Source organism: Odocoileus virginianus, chromosome 10, assembly GCF_023699985.2.
Source record: "Odocoileus virginianus isolate 20LAN1187 ecotype Illinois chromosome 10, Ovbor_1.2, whole genome shotgun sequence".
In the NCBI taxonomy this organism is placed as follows: domain Eukaryota; kingdom Metazoa; phylum Chordata; class Mammalia; order Artiodactyla; family Cervidae; genus Odocoileus; species Odocoileus virginianus.
The window spans coordinates 32,548,763-32,565,971 of record NC_069683.1 but is presented as its reverse complement, the minus strand read 5'-3'; the positions used below and the strand labels follow the sequence as shown (position 1 = coordinate 32,565,971).

General features: G+C 38.2%; 1 protein-coding gene across 6 annotated transcripts in view; it reads left to right on the top strand.

Annotated features, from left to right (window-relative positions):
* Positions 1–17,209, top strand: part of STK33 (serine/threonine kinase 33) — a 185,717-nt gene that overhangs the window by 101,222 nt on the left and 67,286 nt on the right. For 4 of the 6 annotated variants that reach the window (XM_020870826.2, XM_070473354.1, XM_020870824.2 and 1 more), the window contains 4 exons: positions 105–499; positions 1,579–1,692; positions 4,601–4,714; positions 11,217–11,321. In XM_020870826.2, coding sequence (XP_020726485.2) covers positions 275–499; positions 1,579–1,692; positions 4,601–4,714; positions 11,217–11,321 — 558 coding nt within the window. In that variant the 5' untranslated portion in view covers positions 105–274. The remainder of the gene's footprint in view (positions 1–104; positions 500–1,578; positions 1,693–4,600; positions 4,715–11,216; positions 11,322–17,209) is intronic. The other 2 variants (XM_070473355.1, XM_020870828.2) reach the window with 2 other exon arrangements.

Genomic DNA, 17,209 nt, shown 5'->3' with positions numbered 1-17,209 from the left:
AGGCAGGATGCTTTTGGTGCTAGTTGCTAGTTTGTCTTTGATTTCTAGGAGAGTGACAGGATAAGAAAGAATTTTCTAAATGGAGATTTCTTTTCTTCCTGCAGCTCTCATGTGTGACTGGAAGTCAAGTGCATCATTAACCTAAGGACCTCACCACTTGGAAGTTACAGTTTTCACCACCAGCCTACCTTTTCCTTTTTGGTCTGGTTCTTTCCCTCAAACAGTGGAAACATCTTTCTTTTAATAAAGTTGCTTTTGATGCAGAGTTAAGCAAATGGCTGATAACAGCTGTGGTAAAAAATCTACAGAGTGCCCCCACTGCTCATCTGCTTCTCAGAAAAAAGCGCTTTGTATATGTTCTTGTAAAACAAAGCTTTCTCCAATGTCAGTGGTCGAAATGTCACAGACATCAAGCACAGGTAGTTCAGAATTTATAGTTTCACCAGAAAAAAAAAAAGAAAAAGGAGCCAGCAAGGATGTTGCCTCTGGAAAAGATTTGGTAATTATTAAAGATTCTACATCTCAACACAAGTTGATGTCCCATTCCCTAATCCCATCCTTACATTCATCCTTATCCATGGGCTCTTGTCAGCTGATTCATTGCCTTCTTTACTATTAAGGTAACATTTCTTTCTTACAGAAGAAGTAAGAAAAATCGGTTGATAATTTCTTTCATTCTGTTAACCAACTACTGCCCCAAATTAATGACTTCCCAGGATTATAAATAATTTGGAATGTTATTCCAGCTTTTATTAAAAAATGGTTTATATGGAAATTGATTGGTTTTCAAATTGAATTAAACCCGAATTTGGTGGTGTTTTCTTCAACTGCTGCAGAATGAGATTTATGATTGTGGTTAAATATAGGGTGGTTATTATTTAAGACAGTTCCTGGTTATCTAGATGGAATATCAAATATCCCTTACAAAATTGATTTGCCTTAGTTACAATCTGTGAATACCCAGTTGGACTGGTTGAGAAGAGGCACTCTGGAAGACTGTCATTGATAGAGCCTAAATTTGGAGACAGAGAGCAGTAAGTTTAAGAAAAGTTAGGTTCTCAGTCCTCAAATTTATACCTTTTTCAAATTTTCACTCTAAACTGTTATTTCTGAATTGTATTATGGTATAGTTATTGCCATATAGATGTCTCTGAGTGAATTGTTGGTATATTATTTTCATTCAAAGCATATTTTATGAATGTCTGGTTAGTAATTTCTTGTGTATAACCTATTTGAGATGATTGTTATGTCTTGAAACTAGAGAGATTGAGAAAACTGAAGTTGCCTTCTCTTATGATTTTAAAGATTTTAAGTCCTGATTTATCTTCTGTGCAGATCGTCATGTAGAATTGCCTGGATTCAGGAGATTAGATTGAATAACTTAAGGCCTGTTTTAGCCTAATGAGTGAATGAATTATATAAGGCTTTGAATTTGAAAAAGGCGATAAACTGTCTTGTATACAATAAATGTCTTGACACATATTTAAAAATTTTCAGATTATCTAAATTAGGGTTCTTACTTTGTCAACAAGTGTCTTGTATCTTAATGTTAATATTAAAATTTCTTTTTGGTCCAAGCCCTCAAAATCTTCACATGTAGAGAGAAAACCATCTCAACAACAGTGGGGTCGGGGCAACTTCACAGAAGGAAAAGTTCCTCACATACGGATGGACAATGGAGCCGCCATTCAGGTATAGGGAGGGCAAACTGAGCTGCTAGAAATGTTTCAGGTTTCTTCTAAGCCAGTGTTCATGACAAAAGTGATTTAAAAAGCAAGTCTTTAAGGAGAGAAAAGAAAAGACGAAACTTAGCCTTTTTTAAGATTGTTGAAGTCTTTACTAAAGAAAATGTGGACTAATTATTTTTTCTGTTCATAGAGATGTAACTTGACTTGCATAATTAAGTGGAGGACATTTATTAGATAAAATGGGAGCATTTGGTTTCCAAGTCTTCCCAGTTCCTGAGGGCAGTTGTGAAGTCTCTGTATAGACCTATTTGAGAGGCAGAGAGAGACCAGAAGACGTAGATGGTTTGGCTGTTCACTTCTTTGATGACCAGTAGGGAGGCCAAAATTTCCCTCGTGGACTTGCCCATTTTTCTCCAGTTTGTGATTGAGTGAATACCAATATTATTCTTCCCAGGATTCTAGTTCTTATATGCAAATATGACTTAAATTTAATACCATCTTAGAAATTAAAATGTGTTCTTTTAATGCTAGATTGAAGGAACTACAGCAGGAACAACTATAGGAGGAAAATTCCATTAATGTTAAGTAACTTTGAACAATTGTTTTAAAAAATATTTAGCAATTTACTTGAAGTGATCAGAAAAACTTTCTAAGAAATTCTGACCTAAAAGCTTAAATCTTCCCCTGTTAAAGATTTTGTTAAGTCTTACAAAATCTTACAAAAGACCTGCATTTTAAAAAAAAATCCACAAATTTACTGTTTTAAATTTAGTCATAAGAGCTTTTGTAAAAGAAAAATGTATTCATTTATCAGCTCACTCATTCATTCCTTGATTGGATTATGGAAAAAATTCTCAGTTTTCCTTCTTTTCTTTGTCTTTGTTCTCCCACATGCTTCTCAGGAGCCATCTCTTTCATACCATTTTCCCTTATGTTCCCAGAATTTTAGCTCTGGTCTCTGACCCCAATGTCGTTTTGTACTTTTTCTTTTAACTTAAGACTGTTTGACTTGGGGCTTCCCCGGTGGTTCAGTGGTTAAGACTCCATGCTCTCAATGCAGGAGACACGGGTTCAAACCCTGGTCGGGGAACTAAGATCCCACATGCCATAGAGCATGGCCAAAACAAAATAAAAATAAACACCTTTTTTAAAAAAAAAAAAGACTGTTTGACTTAAGTAAAAATCTTATCTCTTGAGTTACAAATGATGCTGTTGTTGTGCAGTCACTAAGTCGTGTCTGACTCTGCTGGACTGCAGCATGCCAGGCCCTATCCTCCACTATCTTCCAGAGTTTGTTCAAATTCATGTCCATTGAGCCAGACATGAGACAAATTATAAGAAAACAGGAATTATGGTTTATTCATCTTTGGAGCCCCCAAAGTATGTATCACAAGAAGATAGCTAAGAGAAATCTACATGTTGAAGCTGAACATGTTTCTTTTCTTCTTTCTTCTTTCCCTTGCTGTGTCTTCCCTTCTCACCCTCGTCTCTTTTTCCTTCCCTTGCTTCCTCTCTTCTTTCTCCTCCCTTCCGTTTCTTCCTTCTCCTTTTTCCTCATGCACTAAGCATGAATATTTTGCCTGCAAGGTTTCAGGCAGGCTTTTTAAAGGATAAAAAAGAAATACCTTTATAAGGTGTTTCTAGACCATCTTAGAAGGAAAAAAATGAGTCCAAATATTTGTAAGCAAGAGAGTAATAATAGTGTTTGAGGACCAATGCATACAAGTTGAAAAAAGTCAGAACATTCACCATGGTGCAGAGTTAGGCAGAAAAGCCTTTTGTGAAGTAGGTAAGTAATTAGTTGGATACTCCATCTTCTTTTACAGAAGTCAGAAAGGAATGTAAGCAGTAGAAAATATGAAGTCTAGCAGTAGTTTATCTGTTGCAGGGTGCAGATGAAAGCAGTCACACAGTGGGAACCTGGCATCTCTAAGGCAGGCTCTTAGAAGTCTCCAAGAGAGACTTCCCCCAGTGACATTAGCTCAGGGGTTCTCTTCTGTTTTAATCTCTGGGCATAATGGGTCTAGAAACTCTTGTTAATGCCCTGGAGTTGATTTAGATCAGGGAAACTAACTCTCTCCAACTAAATTCACAAGACCTGAAAGTGTAAATGAGTTACCTGCTTGTTATTTTACAACATGAAATGGAATGCTGGTGGTGTCAAGACCAGTGCATTCTGTCTTTCTAAGCAAGAGTGAAATGATAAATAGAAGGATCCTTGGTTTGGATAATGTCACTATGGATGGTTTTAATTATTTTCTAAATGCTTATTTATATTAAAAACTTTAAATATAAAAAAGGATTTATATAATCCTTTTCCTAAAACAAAAAGAAATAAAACAACAAAAGGTGTTTAGTAGAAACAAAGGTTTCTCCTCAATTTAGTAGAAACAAAGGTCCTCTATTTAGTAGAAACAATGAAGAGAAAGGTTACCTGGTAAACAGGAAACCAGTTGTCTAATGGTTAATATGTGTTGATTTTATAGTATAGTTCTCAGAGTTTGGGAATAATTTTTTGGACAACTTATTTTACACAAATATACAGTATATATCAACATATTTGTATACATGTATTAATAGTCCATTCTTTTTCTTGTGAAGACATTTCTTTAATATTATAGTTTATGAGAGTTTCATTTTTTATATATTTGAAGTTTTTCACATTTCCTTATTAGGATTTTTATGGTTTTTCTCTAAAGGATATTTAATAAGACTCATCAAAACTTATTTTTGCTAATTAAGATGTGTTTATTAATACTGAAGCAAATACATGGTGTCAGTGTCTTCTATTTGATTTTACCCTGGAGCAGAGTCACTCTTCCCTTGGGTGGATGCCTGTCAGTATTATATGTTCATTTGTCATACCTGATGAAAGGCAGAGAAAGACAAAGAACTCTTATTTTTTTATCTAGGAAATCTATACCTTTGGAAGAATATTGGGACAAGGGAGCTTTGGAATGGTCATTGAAGCCATAGACAAGGAAAGAGCAACTAAGTGGGCAATTAAAAAAGTGAACAAAGAAAAGGTAAGGCTTCTTAGCAGCATCATACTGAGGGTGCAGTTCTAGTGCAAGGTGGGGTAGGCAGTACAGTTTTACACACTAATATAGCTGACACTTAGGGACAGGGCCTGGGCTGTTGCCCTGGAGAAATGTGGTTATTTCTTTAGCCTTCTGGGCTTCCCTCAAGTTCAGTTGGTAAAGAATCTACCTGCAATGCAGGAGACCCCTGTTCAATTCCTGGTTTGGGAAGATCTGCTGCAGAAGGGATAGGCCACCCACTGCAGTATTCCTGGGCTTCCCTTGTGTTTCAGCTTGTAAAGAATCCACCTGCAATGCAGGAGACCGGGGTTCGATTGGGAAGATCCCCTGGAAAAGAGAAAGGCTTTGGTTCAGTTCAGTCGCTCAGTCGTGTCCGACTTTGCAACCCCATGGGCTGCAGCATGCCAGGCCTCCCTGTCCATCACCAACTCCCGGAGTTTACTCAAACTCATGTGCATCGAGTAGGTGATACCATTGAACCATCTCATCCTCTGTTGTCCCATTCTCCTCCCACCTTCAATCTTTCCCAGCATCAGGGTCTTTTCAAATGAGTCAGCTCTTCACATGAGGTGGCCAAAGTACTAGAGTTTCAGCTTCAGCATCAGTCCTTCCAATGAATATTCAGGACTGATTTCCTTTAGGATGGACTGGTTATATTTCCTTGCAGTCCAAGGGACTCTCAAGAGTCTTCTCCAACACCACAGTTCAAAAGCATCAATTCTTCAGCACTCAGCTTTCTTTTTAGTCCAACTCACATCCATACATGACTCCTGGAAAAATCATAGCTTTGACTAGACGGACCTTTGTTGGCAAAGTCATGTGTCTACTTTTTAATATGCTGTCTAGGTTGGTCATAACTTTCCTTCCAAGGAGTAAGTGTCTTTTAATTTCATGGCTGCAATTACCATCTGCTGTGATTTTGGAGCCCTAAAACATAAAGTCTGTCACTGTTTCCATTGTTTCCCTATTTGCCATGAAGTGATGGGACCAGATGCCATGATCGTAGTTTTCTGAATGTTGAGCTTTAAGCCAACTTTTTCACTCTCCTCTTTCACTTTCATCAAAAGGCTCTTTAGTTCTTCTTCACTTTCTGCCATAAGGATGGTGTCATCTGCCGATCTGAGGTTATTGATATTTCTCCTGGAAATCTTGATTCTAGCTTGTGCTTTACCCAGCCCGGCATTTCGCATGATGTACACTGCCTATAAGTTAAATAATCAGGTGACAATATTTAGCCGTGACGTACTCCTTTTCCTATCTGGAACCAGTCTGTTGTTCCATGTCCAGTTCTAACTGTTGCTTCCTGCCCTGTGTACAGATTTCTCAAGAGGCAGGTCAGGTGGTCTGGTATTCCCATCTCTTTAAGAATTCCCACAGTTTGTTGTGATCCACACAGTCGCTTTGGCATAGTCAATAAAGCAGAAATAGATGTTTTTCTGGAATTCTCTTGCTTTTTCAATGATCCAGCGGATGTTGGCAATTTGATCTCTGGTTCCTCTGTCTTTTCTAAATCCTGCTTGAACATCTGGAAGTTCACGGTTCACGTACTGTTGAAGCCTGGCTTGGAGAATTTTGAGCATTACTTTGCTAGCCCGTGAGATGAGTGCAGTTGTGTGGTAGTTTGACCGTTCTTTGGCATTGCCGTTCTTTGGGACTGAAATGAAAACTGACCTTTTCCAGTCTGTGGCCACTGCTGCACTTTCCAAATTTGCTGGCATATTGAGTGCAGCATTTTCACAGCATCTCTTTTTGGATTTGAAATAGCTCAACTAGAATTCCATTACCTCCACTAGCTTTGTTCATAGTGATGCTTCCTATGACCCACTTGACTTCGCATTCCAGGATGTCTGGCTCTAGGTGAGTGATCATACCATTGTGATTATCTGGGTCGTGAAGATCTTTTTTGTGTAGTTCTTCTGTGTGTTCTTGCCACCTCTTCCTAACATCTTCTGGTTCTGTTAGGTCCCTACCATTTCTTTCCTTTACTGTACCCATCTTTGCATGAAATGTTCCCTTGGTATCTCTAATTTTCTTGAAGAGATCTCTTGTCTTTCCCATTCTGGTGTTTTCCTCTTATTTCTTTGCACTGATCACTGAGGAAGGCTTTCTTATCTCTCCTTGCTATTCTTTGGAACTCTGCATTCAAATGGGTATATCTTTCCTTTTCTCTGTTGCTTTTCACTTCTCTTCTTTTCACAGCTATTTGTAAGACCTCTTCAGACAACCATTTTGCTTTTTTGCATTTCTTTTTCTTTGGGATGGTCTTCATCCCTGCCTCCTGTACAATGTCATGAACCTCTGTCCATAGTTCTTCAGGCACTATCAATTCTAATCCTGAATCTATTTGTTGCTTCCACTGTATAATTATAAGGGATTTGATTTAGGTCATACCTGAATGGTCTAGTGGTTTTCCCTACTTTCTTGAATTGAAGTCTGAGTTTGGCAATAAGGAGTTCATGATCTGAGCCACAGTCAGCTTCCAATCTTGTTTTTGCCAACTGTATAGAGCTTCTCCATCTTTGGCTGCAAAGAATATAATCAATTTGATTTCGGTATTGACCATCTGATGTCCATGTGCAGAATTTTCTTGTGTTGTTGGAAGAGGGTGTTTGCTATGACCAGTGTGTTCTCTTGGCAGAACTCTATTAGCCTTTGCCCTGCTTCATTCTGTACTCCAAGGTCAAATTTGCCTGTTACTCCAGGTGTTTCATGACTTCCTACTTTTGCATTCCAGTACCCTATAATGAAAAGGACATCGTTTTTGGGTGTTAGTTCTGAAAGGTCTTCATAGAACCATTCAACTTCAGCTTCTTCAGCATTACTGGTGAGGGCATAGACTTGGATTGCCGTGATATTGGATGGTTTGCCTTGGAAACGAACAGAGATCATTCTGTCGTTTTTGAGATTGCATCCAAGTACTGCATTTTGGACTCTTTTGTTGACTATGATGGCTACTCCATTTCTTCTAAGGTATTTTTGCCCACAGTAGTAGATATAATGGTCATCTGAGTTAAATTCACCCATTCCAGTCCATTTTAGTTCGCTGATTCTTAAAATGTCGACGTTCACTCTTGCCATCTCCTGTTTGACCACTTCCAATTTGCCTTGATTCATGGACCTAACATTCCAGGTTCCTATGCAATATTGCTCTTTACAGCATCAGAGTTTACTTCCATCACCAGTCACATCTACAGCTGGATATTATTTTTGCTTTGGCTCCATCTCTTCATTCTCTCTGGAGTTATTTCTCCATTGATCTCCAGTAAAATATTGGGCATCTACTGACCTGAGGAGTTCATCTTTCAGTGTCCTATCTTTTTGCCTTTTCATACTGTTCATGGGGTTCTCAAGGCAATACTGAAGTGGTTTGTCATTCCCTTCTCCACTGGACCACATTTTGTCAGAACTCTCCACAATGACCAGTCCATCTTGGATGGCCCTACATACAAGGTTGTGGTCCATGTGATCAGATTGATTAGTTTTCTGTGATTGTGGTTTTCAGTCTGTCTGCCCTCTGATGGAGAAGGTTAAGAGGCTTATGGAAGCTTCCTGATGGGAGGGACTGACTGTGGGGGAAACTGGATCTTCCCCCTCCTGATGGGTGAGGCCAGCTCAGTAAATCTTTAATCCAATTTTCTATTGATGGGTGGAGCTGTGTTTCCTCCCTGTTATTTTCCTGGGCCAAACCCTGGTGGAGATAATGAAGATAATGACAACCTCCTTCAAAATGTCCCATGCTTGCCCTGCCACACTCAGTGCCCCCACACCTGCAGCAGGCCACCACCAACCCACAGCTCTGCCAGAGACTCCTGGACACTCCTGGACAAGTCTGGATTTGTCTCTTGTGGGGTCACTGCTCCTTTTTCCTGGGTCCTGGTGTGCACAAGGTTCCGTTTGTGCCCTCCAAGAGTCTATTTCCTCAGTCCTGTGTAAGTACTGGCAGCTCTATGGTGGGGTTAATGGCAACCTCCTCCAAGAGGGCTTATGCCATACCCAAGTCTGCTGCACCCAGCCATACCCAAGAGATATGCTACCCACTCCAGGGAAAGACCACCCACTCCAGTATTCTAGCCTAGAGAATTCCATGGGCTTGCAAAGAGTGGGACATGACTGAGTGACTTAAAATTTCACTTTCTTTTACCAGAGTCAATTGAAGATGAGGGCTGATTATCAGTAGATGTAGGGTTGTGGGCTAGCATTGACTTCTTAGTGAGCAGTAGGTCCTGATAGTCTCTCCTGATGTAGATCTGATATACTTTGCCCTATCCAACCAGTCCATCCTAAAGGAGATCAGTCCTGGGTGTTCACTGGAAGGACTGATGCTGAAGCTGAAACTCCAATGCTTCGGCCACCTTATGCGAAGAGTTGACTCATTGGAAAAGACCCTGATGCTGGGAGGGATTAGGGCAGGAGGAGAAGGGGACGAGAGAGGATGAGATGGCTGGATAGCATCACCGACTCAATGGACATGAGTTTGGGTGAACTCCGGGAGTTGGTGATGGACAAGGAGGCCTGGCGTGCTGCGATTCATGGGGTCACAAAAAGTTGGAAACGACTAAGCAACTGAACTGAACTGATCCTCTCCTTTCATTCATTATTTCCTTGTTGATAGCCAAACTCTGTTTATTCATAGTACCAGCTCTTTCCGTTTGAATCACTTTCTCTCTAGCTCTCTTCTGTACCGTTTACCTTGTATCCACTGTATTTCTCACTTTAGATTGCACTGGAGTGAAGAATGGAATGGGCTTCTCTTTAAAGGAGAATCTAAGTCCTCAAACTTTGTAACTGATCATTTCATCAACTTGAAAACAATTTCTGTGCTTGAGGAAAAATAAAAGGCAACATTACCATGGTGTTTTTTCCTTGGGTCTGTGACATTACATTTACAAAATGAAGTAGTAGGTTATATGTGTTCTTTAAAAAACAAACTATAGGAAATTACATATCATTTCCCCCTGAAGTTTAATAAAGTAACATTAAATCTTAATAAGGGGAGATCCAGAGTCCTTCCAGAAATCCCTAGGATTAGCTAAATGGGATTTCCTTTGTTTCTTTGGTGTCAGATAGGGTTAGGCTTAGGTTTCAGGGTTATATAGTCAGTTGCTTGCAACTTTAGGAATTCATAATCTTGCACATAGATATTGATGCTGAGACTTTTCAGGACACCAAGATAGTAAAATAAAATTATATAGTCAGTATATGAATTGGACAGTATATTACTGCATTAAATATAGATGCACCATTTGTGGTGGGAAGTAGGAATAGGCTTGAGATGAATTATTAGGAGAAACTGTGACATCTGTCCATGTCTAGTCTTGACAGGAATTTATTCCTCAAAGTCACTATTTCTCTTGATAACTATAAAGTTATTTCTCCTCTAGGATTCATCCTCTGTGGGTGGGGCACAGTGGGTGGGCAGTTTCCTATCACTCTTGAGATGGTAATGTTTAGAGGGTAAAGATACTTAGAAGCAGGGATGACAGTAGGTAAAATTTTAACTAGGTAACATTTGCCTTATGATCAATCTCTTTCCAAGTCCTTCAGGAAGTATGTTTCTCTTCTGACTTTTGAGGGGGGCAGTTAGGAGGAAGGAGGGAGGAGTAAGAGCTTTGTTATTCCTTTCAGGGATATTTTTATGTAAATGAGGACAGTGTTTATTCTTGAATGATTAGGGTAATTTAGATATCAAAAGGGATGATGATTGGGGTGGTGGCAGTGCTGGCAAAGGTGGAGAAAGCCCTTCTGGAGTATCTTAGATGATGCTGTAGACAATCAGTTACTTGTATCCACACCTGACTGTCTGGTCAGGTATGATTAAGGATTTCACCTAAGGAGGTAATTTGGAGTTAGGTTGGTCTGAAGGCAAAAATCTCCATCTCCATCTCCATTGTGCACACTCTCTCTTTCTCTACTGCTCTTTCTCTATCAAATTTTTGAGGCTGGGGAACTAGGAAGTGATATAATGCAGGGCTAAGTGTAGAATCTCAACTGCCTATTGTTTCCTTTGATATGTATATAAGTGTAATGGAAACAAAGCAAGATAAAACAAAAACATTTTATTTTACCAATAACTGACATTTAATGAGACAGATGCCTTATATCCATTTTCTCATTGACATCCCTAGAAAGTAGATTTTGTTTTTATTACGCTACCATCAAAGGATCAACATAATTTTGAAGGAAATACCAAAAAGCATATTAAAAGCTGCAATAATTTTGTAATATGACAGAGACCACGTTGTTAGCTAATTTGTAGAAACCGTCCAAGAAACAGATATGATTTGAGGCTGAATTATCTCTTCAAATTGAGCAAAGGAAAGAAAGGGTATACGTTAATCTTATCATGCAGATAGGTTGCATATTATCTTTTGGAAAAGGAACTTTCTGAAAAAAAAATAGGAAAAAATATAAAATAACTCTAAGTTTTATACTGAGGTATGCGGTAACGAAATTCTTACATGAAACCTGTATTTCCTCATCATCTAAGGCTGGAAGCTCTGCTGTGAAGTTACTTGAACGCGAAGTGGACATCCTAAAAAGTGTGAAACATGAACACATCATACATCTGGAACAAGTATTTGAGACACCTAAGGTAAAGCTGGGCTTCCTTGGTGGCTCAGAGGGTAAAGAATCTGTCTGGAATGTGGGAGACGAGGGTTCAATCCCTGGGTTGGGCAGATCTGGAGAAGCAAATGGCAACCCATTGCAATATTCTTACCTGGAGAATTCCATGAACAGAGGAACCTGGCAGACTATAGTTAAAGGCAAAGCTTTATCAGGTGCTGCATTCTGAAAGTTGTTATTTTTACAAAATTAATATCATCCCCTTGAGAAGTAGTCTCTTTGGGACACAGTGGCTCCTATCTTTGGCATGACTCTGTCACACCACTCTGTCAATGGAGATTGATGAAAAGCATTCTGGAGGACATTTTATTGTTGATTGTATAGTTAGGTGTCTGATGATTAGATTGACGTCTTCAGTGATATTTCTGGTGGCATGTTGGGAAAAAAATGAAACAACTTCAGATATAACCCAGAGTGATCAGAGATTCCCTAGAGGTGGCTTTCCTTTTTGCTTTGGTCCTTGGCTCTGCATTAGAGTCCCTTGGAATAGTGTCATAATTCTGCAAGGTTAGCTTCATAGTAGAGTTGGTATGGTTGTTTTCCATTCTGCAAACGTTGTTTATTGCCCGTGAGCTTGGGTGTTTCTCTGCTAGGAGGTGATATGATATAGCAGTTAGGTGTGTTAGGTCAGATTGCCTATACAATTTAATCCTGGATCTACCACTTATTAATTGTGAGACCATGGACAAATTACTCAACCTCTCTACTTAAGTTTCCTCATCTGTAAGATAGGTTTAATGATAGTTGTTTTTCAGTTGTTAAGTTGTGTCCAATGCTTTGAAACCCCATGGACTGCAGTATGCCAGGCTTGCCTCTCCTTCACTATTCCTGGAGTTTGCTCAAACTCATGTCCATTGAGTCGGTGGTGCCATCCAGCCGTCTCATCCTGTGTTGCCCCCTTCTCCTCCTGCCCTCAATCTTTCCCAGGATCAGGGCCTTTTTCAGTGAGTTGGCTCTTCACATCAGGTGGCCAAAGTAATGGAGCTTCAGCTTCAGCATCACTCCTTCCGATGAATATTCAGGGTTAATAGTATTAACCACATTTAGTTGTGGAGGGATTAAGTGGGAAAATGGGTATAAAGCATATGTCTCATTGAATGTTAGCTATTGTTCTTTGTTTCCTTTGCCAGTTTCTAAGGCAGCAGTAGTCAATTTGGGTTTTGCATTGTGTTTGATTCATTAGGAGTGCTTGATAACTATTAGAGACGACAGTTACCTTTACAGGAGGCCGTAAATGGCAATGATGCCAAAAGCCTTCTCTGGTTTTTTAGTCTTAGAGTTGTGACTTATTTTATCCTCAGATCTTCTTAGGATAGTTTTGCCCTCTATCACTGGTTTTAACCAGTTTGATTGCGTTGTGCCTTAGTGTAGCTGTGTTCATGTTTCTTGGCTTGGGGTTCATGGAGCTTCTTGGATCTGTGAGTTTATGGTTTTCATAAAATTTAGGAACATTTTGGCCATTATTTTTTCTGCCTTGAAGGACTTTCAAGTACACATGAGATTGTTTGATATTTTCCAAAACTTACTGATTCTCTATTCATTTTTTTTCAATCTTTGTTCTCTCTTTATTGAATTTAGCAGAGTTTCTATTGTGATATCTTCAGATTCTATAACCTTTTTTTTTCTGTAACATCATATATGCTGTTTATACTTTCTAGTGGAAATTTGATTTGGGTCATTTTTGTATCTTCCATGTTTCTACATAACATGCTCACTATTTCCTCCTTCTTCTTGAATATAGTTATAATAACTTTTACTGATCTTTTCTATTAATTATATCATGTGTGCCATTTTTAGGTCCATTTTAAGTGATTGATTTGCCCCACTTCATTATAAGTTATATTCTCCTGCTTCTTTTTATGCCTGTTCATTTTTGATTGGATGCTGGCTAATCTTTTATATTCTTACAGCTATTCTCGAGCTTTATTCAAGACATGGTTGAGTTATTTAGAAATAGTTTGATACTTTTAAAGCTTAATTTAAACTGTTTGGTGGCACAACAGAGCCTTTGCTCTGGGTTAATTTTCCCTAAGTAATGAGGTAAGACCCTTCTGAGTACTCTGCCCAGTGTCCGATGAATTAGGAGATTTTGCACTCTGGCTGGTGGAAATAGGAACTCTTCCTAGCCTTGTGGAGTCTTCAGTCATTGTTCCGTCCGATCTTTTTGCATGGCACTTTCCCCAACTTTGGGTAGATTCTTTTTTTTTTTTTTTTAATTTACTTTTAATTGAAGGATAATTGCTTTAAAGAATTTTGTTGTTTTTTGTCAAACCTCAACATGAATCAACCATAGGTATACATATATCCCCTCCCTTTTGAACCTCCCTCCCATCTCCCTCCCCATCCCACCCCTCTAGGTTGATACAGAGCCCCTCTTTGAGTTTCCTGAGCCATACAGCAAATTCCTGTTGGCTATCTATTTTACATATGGTAATATAAGTTTCCATGTTACTCTCTCCATACATCTCACCCTCTCCTCCCCCCTCCCCATGTCCATAAGTCTATTGGCTGTTTCTCCATTGCTGCCCTGTAAATAAGTTCTCCAGTACCATTTTTCTAGATTCCATATATGTGCATTAGAATACGGTATTTATCTTTCTCTTTCTGACTCACTTCACTCTGTGTAATGGGTTCTAGGTTCATCCACCTCATCAAAACTGACTCAAATGTGTTCCTTTTATGGCTGAGTAATATTCCATGTGTATATGTACCACAACTTCTTTATCCTTTCATCTGTCGATGAACATCTAGGTTGCTTCCATGTTCTAGCTATTGTAAATAGTGCTGCAAAGAACAAGGGGATACATATGTCTTTTTCAGTTTTGGTTTCCTTAGGGTATATGCCTAGGAGTGGGATTGCTGGGTCATATGGTGGTTTTATTTCTAGTTTTTAAGGAATTTCCATACCATTTTCCATAGTGGCTGTATCAATTTACATTCCCACCAACAGTACAAGAGTATTCCCTTTTCTCTACAGCCTCTCCAGAATTTATTGTTTGTAGACTTTTTGATGATGGCTATTCTGACCAGTGTGAGTGATATTGTAGTTTTGATTTGCATTTCTCTAATAATGAGTGATGTTGAGCATCTTTTCATGTGTTCGTTAGCCATCTGTATGTCTTCTTTGGAGAGCTGTCGGTTTAGGTCTTTTTCCCATTTTTTGTTTGTTGTTTGTTTTTCTGGCATTGAGTTGTATGTTCTGCTTATATATTTTGGAAATTAATCCTTTGCCAGCTGTTTCATTTGCTATTATTTTTTCCCATTCTGAGGGTTGTCTTTTTACCTTGCTTATAGTTTCCTTTGCTGTGCAAAAGCTTTTAAGTTTAATCAGGTCCCGCTTATTTACTTTTGTTTTTCTTTCTGTTACTCTAGGAGGTCGGTCATAGAGGATCTTGCTTTGATTTATGTCATTGAGTGTTCTGCCTATGTTTTCCTCTAAGAGTTTCATAGTTTCTGGTCTTACGTTTATGTCTTTAATCCATTTTGAGTTTATCTTTGTGTATGGTATTAGGAAATGTTCTAATTTCATTCTTTTACATGTAGCTGTCCAGTTTTCCCAGGACCATTTATTGAAGAGTCTGTCTTTGCCCCATTGTATATTCTTGCCTCTTTTGTCAAAAATAAGGTGCCCATAGGAGCATGGGTTTATTTCTGGGCTCTCTGTCTTGTTCCATTGGTCTATATTTCTGTTTTTGTGCCAGTACCATACTGTCTTGATGATTATAGCTGAAGTCAGGAAGGTTGATTCCTCCAATTCCATTCTTTCTCAAGACTGCTTTCACTATTTGGGGCCTTTTGTGTCATATGAATTGTGAAATTTTTTGTTCTAGTTCTGTGAAAAATGCCATTGGTAATTTGATAGGGATCATACTGAATCTGTAGGTTGCATTTGGTAGTATAGTCATTTTCACAATATTGATTCTTCCTACCCAGGAACATGGAATATCTCTCCATCTGTTTATGTCATCTTTGATTTCTTTCATCAGTGTCTTATAATCTTCTGTGTGCAGTTCTTTTGTCTCCTTAGGTAAGTTTATTCCAAGATATTTAATTCTTTGTGTTGCAGTGGTCTATGAGATTGATTCCTTAATTTCTCTTTCTGATTTTTCATTGTTAGTTTATAGAAATGCAAGTGATTTCTATGTATTGATTTTGTACCCTGCAACTTTGCTAAATTCACTGATTAGCTTCAGTAATTTTCTGATACTATCTTTAGGGTTTTCCATGTACAGTATCATGTCATCTGCAAACAGTGAGAGATTTACTTCTTCTTTTCTGATCCGGATTCCTTTTATTTCTTTTTCTTCTCTGATTGCTATAGCTAGGACTTCCAGAACTATGTTGAATAATAGTGGGAAAAGTGGACACCCTTGTCTTGTTCCTGATCTTAGGGGGAATGCTTTCAGTTTTTTACCACTGAGAATAATGTTTGCTGTAGGCTTATCATATATGGCCTTTACTATGTTGCAGTAGGTTTCTTCTGTACCCATTTTTTGAAGAGTTTTAAACATAAATGGGTGCTGAATTTTGTCCAAGGTTTTTTCTTCATCTATTGAGATTATTCTATGGTTTTTATCTTTCAATTTGTTAATATGGTGTATCACATTGATTGATTTGTAATTTGCATATATTGAAGAATCCTTGCATCCCTGGAATAAACCCAACTTGATCATGGTGTGTGAGCTTTTTGATGTGTTGCTGAATTCTGTTTGCTAAAATTTTCTTGAGGATTTTTGCATCTATGTTCATCAGTGATATTGTCTGATAGTTTTCTTTTTTTATGTTGTCTTTGTCTGGTTTTGGTATCAGGGTAATAGTGGCCTTGTAGAATGAGTTTGGAAGTGTTCCATCCTCTGCAACTTTTTGAAAGAGTTTTAGAAGGATAGGCATTAGCTCTTCTCTAAATGTTTGATAGAATTCTCATGTGAAGCCATCAGGTCCTGGACTTTTGTTTTTTGGGGAGATTTTGATCACAGCTTCAATTTCAGTGCTTGTAATTGGGTTGTTCATAATTTCTGTTTTTTCCTGGTTCAGTCTTAGAGGATTGAACTTTTCTAAGAATCTGTCCATTTCTTCGAGGTTATCCATTTTATTGCCATATAGTTGTTCATAATAGTCTTTTATAATCCTTTGTATTTCTGCATTGTCTGTTGTAACCTCTTCTTTTTCATTTCTAATTTTGTTGATTTGATTCTTCTCTCTTTTTTTCTTGATGAGTCTGGCTAAAGGTTTGTCAGTTTTGTTTATCTTCATGAAGAACCAGCTTTTAGTTTCATTAATCTTTACTATTGTTTCTTTCATTTCTTTTTCATTTATTTCTGCTTGGATCTTTATGGTTTCTTTCTTTCTACTAATTTTGGAGGGTTTTTTTTGTTTGTTTGTTTTTTCCACTTGTTTTAGGTTTTCCACTTGTTTTAGGGTCTTTTTTTGTTTGTTTTTTCCTCTTGTTTTAGGTTGTCTATTTGATGTTCTTCTTGTTTCTTGAGCGAGGATTGTGTTGCTGTAAACTTCCCTGTTAGCACTGCTTTTGCTGCATCCCATAGATTTTGAGTTGTGTTTTCATTGTCATTTGTTTCTAGAAATTTTTTGATATCCCTTTTGATTTCTTCAGTAATCTGTTGGTTATTTAGAAATGTGTTGTTTAATCTCCATGTGTTTGTGTTTCTTATAGTTTTTTTCTTGTAATTGGTATCTAGTCTCATAGTGTTGTGGTTGGAGAAGATGCTTGATGTGATTTCAATTTTCTTAAATTTACTGAGGCTTGATTTGTGACCCATGATGCAGTCTATCCTGAAGAATGTTCCATGTGCACTTGAGAAGAAGGTGTATTCTTCTGTATTTGGATGGAATGTCCTG